At 35.9% G+C, this 3957-nt stretch overlaps 1 protein-coding gene across 1 annotated transcript; it reads right to left on the minus strand.

Annotated features, from left to right (window-relative positions):
- Positions 1-2158: 2158 nt before the first annotated feature.
- On the minus strand, positions 2159-3336 carry LOC100246660 (WUSCHEL-related homeobox 11). Its single transcript, XM_019221581.2, has 2 exons — positions 2820-3336; positions 2159-2354 (listed from the first exon to the last, which is right to left on the minus strand). Exons 1-2 carry the CDS (start codon positions 3334-3336, stop codon positions 2161-2163), a joined length of 711 nt encoding a protein of 236 aa, XP_019077126.2. The 3' UTR covers positions 2159-2160.
- Positions 3337-3957: the final 621 nt, after the last annotated feature.

Raw genomic sequence — 3957 nt, forward strand, 5'->3', positions numbered from 1 at the left:
TAATTTAAAATTTTGCATATTTTCAAATTCTTCATCCTCTATATAAAACCTAATTTATTCTATATATGTACATTGCCCTTGAATTAATATGAAAACATAAAGGCTTCATTGGATCACCAAAATGCGAGGGAAAGGATGAAAGATTAAATGAAATTGTTGATATCTTCACCAAGGACTTTCTTCTCCATTTCCTGACCTTTTGGTCCCAGCCATCATAGTTCGAATGCATTGCAGAAGATCAAGAGTTTCGGAAGATTATTTGCATCTGAACCATTCTTCATGATACTCTATTTTTTTCCACTGATCATGACTTTCTCTTTATCTGTTTCGCATTTGTGAGATAATAGAGTTGTTCTTAATGATGGGAAAATTCTCTTTTTGGAAGCATAGTAAGAACTTATCTTCATCAGTTCACTAGATAAAATAATAACTGCCCTTGAATTTTGGATTTTCATATAAATTCTCATATTAATTATAGAATATTTTGGAATAGAAATACAGATTGTAAGCCTTAGTGACAAAAGAATTAATTGGTCACTGCCTTGAAGATGCATAAAACCCGAAAAAAATTGAAAAAAAAAAAAGATGAATTCATTTTGAAACTACTATTGATTCTAACTTGAGAAAAAATTGAATACCTTGAACATTTTTCTTTTGCATTGTTAAACTCAAAATATAAAAGGGTTTACCCAACATCGCAACTAAATTGAAATGCTAGAGCTTGGTTAATCCCCCTAATGAAACTTCATTGAAAGGAAAATAAATACTTTCTCTTCTAAGATTTGAACATTAATGGATAAGATAAGAATACCGTCAACTATTTGTCAAAATGCGACTAATTCAATTTATACATCCTAAAGGGTCTGCTAAAACTACAAATTCAATGATCCATGTAGCATAACCTAAGCAATATTGCTCCCAAATCTGTTGCTCTCGCTGAAAAATAACTTGATCTAGTGGGCCAAAATTGACACCAATTCAAGTTTAAACTGGGTTTTTAAAGGAAACTCATGAGAATTCTTAACTGTTGGAATCATAAAAAGAGCTTCAACCCTAGCAAGAAAAGCCGATAATTGGAAGCAGCAGTCACTAGTCTCAATACCATGTACAGAAAAAGATCTATTGAAAGCATGTTGGATTTTGAAGGATCAGGACCATTTCTGGGATTATAGCAACTAATTCTCATGGATAGCCAATACAGATCTTAGGTTTGCATTGATATCTAGGGTTCAAAAGAGCCCATACAATAATTTTTTCTCTGATATGGAGGTTCTATATATATAAATAGATAATGTAACATCAAGATGTAGTACCCAGCTCGATAGGAGGAAAACAAGAAAAGTGAGCAAAACTAGGGAAAAGAATATATACGATGCAGAAGGCGAATATAGACTCTAGTATCTTGAACCCAGATAGAGGAAGCTCCTGATGGTCGGTGCATCGCTTTAATATTTGTTTAAATGTGTCTTGAAACCTGTAACCAACATTTTAATATGTATCTAAGTAGTAGTTTTGGTAGATTTCGAAAACTACCCAATGATCCTCACTAGAAACATCAGAGTCTCTTACACAGAATCCTGAAGTAATTAAGTAAAATAAACAGTTTTAAGGAATGATTACCTCAGAATCCTGAAGTAATTAAGTACAACAAAATGTTCTACCATTCTTTTCAAGTAAATAAATAGAGAGAGAGGAAGAGGGGGAGAGGGAGAGAGAGAGAGAGAGAGGGAGGGAGAGGGAGAGAGAGGGAAAGAGAAGGGGGAGAGAGAGCTTCATGGAATTCCAAAAATTCCCCAGCACCCAGATTAAGCAGGAGATTACTGTAAAGTGCAGTGTCAATGATGGAAGTCACCAAATACCATGTGAACTAAATGACCATGGGAAGGAATTTTTATGGTTACAGTAGAGCCAAATGATTGAACTTCATCCAAGTAGACACAGCCCAAAAAAGAAAAAGAACACACCCCAAAAAAGAAAAAGAACACACACACAAAAAAAAAAAAAAAAAAAAGGAGAAAAAGAAATCATCCATAGAGGAGGAAAAATACAGATGGTTTATCTAAAGCATAGAATTGAACCAAAATTTTTGGTACCCATTTGAACATGATGATGGATCTTGCCCTAAAGTTTAGGACAAGAATTGAAAGGGGCAATTATTTGCTACCTAGCTATGCTTACCAGGAAATAGCTTTCACCATGTTGCAAGCTCTGCATTGAGAAGCCAAATTCATTGAAAGGAACAGGCACTCCCGAGGAATGGACCAACACGAAATCTTGGCCAAACATAGCTTTCATGTCAAATGACCCCTTTGGAACCTCAGTTGGAACCCCATTGATGAACACCGTAACACATCCTGATCCATCAAACAGTCAAAAGCAAGTTAATTGACACAACAATTCAATGCTTTCCACTAATTTTGCACTTTCATATTTAACACATTTCATTTTTTTTTTTTTTTTGTGCTTTGAACTTGATGCTAAGACTTTGGAATAATATTAGAACAAGCATAAAAAGACTTGAAACTGAAGTGAATGCACACAAGTTTGGAGGAGAATTGAGGATACCCTTTTCAAAAATTACTGCTGGAGAATAAAACTTCTCTCAGTTATATTTGAGCAGATGAAGATTTTGGAGTAATAGGAAAATACTTAAAAGACTACGGAAGCAAAGTTGATAGTCTTCATGAAAGAGAAGCCAGCATCTTGTGGAGGAAACCAATTACATGGGAATTACAAAGATTAGTCTAAAAAAACATGATTTCCAAACAAGACGAGAGGAATTAAAGAGCAAAAAGGTAGTAGCTCAGCCATGCAATTACCAGATTGGTAGTGCAAATTGGAGGTGTTTGAAGGGCACAAGGTTGATGTTACACCAGAGCTGTTCTCCATTTCCTGGAGACCCACTTGACCGGAGAATGAAAAGAGATTATCGACACCATCATCGTTCATACCACCGCATGATGAAGAGGAACCGACGAGGCAAGAAGATGAAGACGGAACAAAAGCAGAAGGCGGCATCAGGTTACTTTGATAGTGAATTGCACCACCAGCATGTGCCTGAGCTCCTCGATCTCCAGCAAGGCTGGCCTGAATCTGGCGCTGCCGACGTCTAGATCTCGATCTTCTGTTTTGGAACCAGTAGAAGACATTTGCATCCCCAACAGAACCATAAGGCTCCAGCAATTTTCTTATCCTCACAGTTTCATCTTTGGGAGGATTTACCATACCACTGTTGAAGATGGACTCAAGTATGATTATTTGCTCAGGCTTTGGAGTCCACCTTGACCTCACTGGTTCATTTCTCTCCAAGCCATGGTCTTGCCCTCGATCTTCCATGGCTCTGAAAGGGAAAAAAACAATAAGCCCTTAAAGCACAAACCGATTTGAAGACAATACAAGTGAGGACAGTGAAGTATATGAGGTACTGCAGGTATTTAAAGACCCTATAAGAGAATGTTACTTCATAAAATTACAACATCACCCTCTCTTTCAACTTTAGGTAAAACTACACTTTATAAGTATATTTTGGAAAGTTTTGCAATAATTATCCTTCTTGTCAATGTGCTTTATAACTGGTCTTGTGTATAGACCAGTGTGATGGCTCTTCTCTATATAAGAAAACACTGAAATTATTGCTTCACAATCATGTAGCTTGATTCCTGCTGATCTTTGACCAGAAAATAAGGAAAAACACAGGGAAAAAGATTCTCCTTAGTCGTTTTAGATGAGTAGTCTAGAGTTAGAAGTTGCTTTTTATGATGTTTGAGATGGAAGAGTGTATACTTAACTCCTAGGATACTCATGAAACCAATCACATATCTCTAGAATATTATATACATGTCCAATTAATTCATTGCTCAGATTCATGCATATATACAATATTCCTGTAGCACAAATGGACCAGGGTTATTCAATGCCAAATTAAATAGCAAAGGAACTAAAATAGTTTTGCTAAGT

This window comes from Vitis vinifera, chromosome 8 (assembly GCF_030704535.1).
Source record: "Vitis vinifera cultivar Pinot Noir 40024 chromosome 8, ASM3070453v1".
Classification (NCBI taxonomy): domain Eukaryota; kingdom Viridiplantae; phylum Streptophyta; class Magnoliopsida; order Vitales; family Vitaceae; genus Vitis; species Vitis vinifera.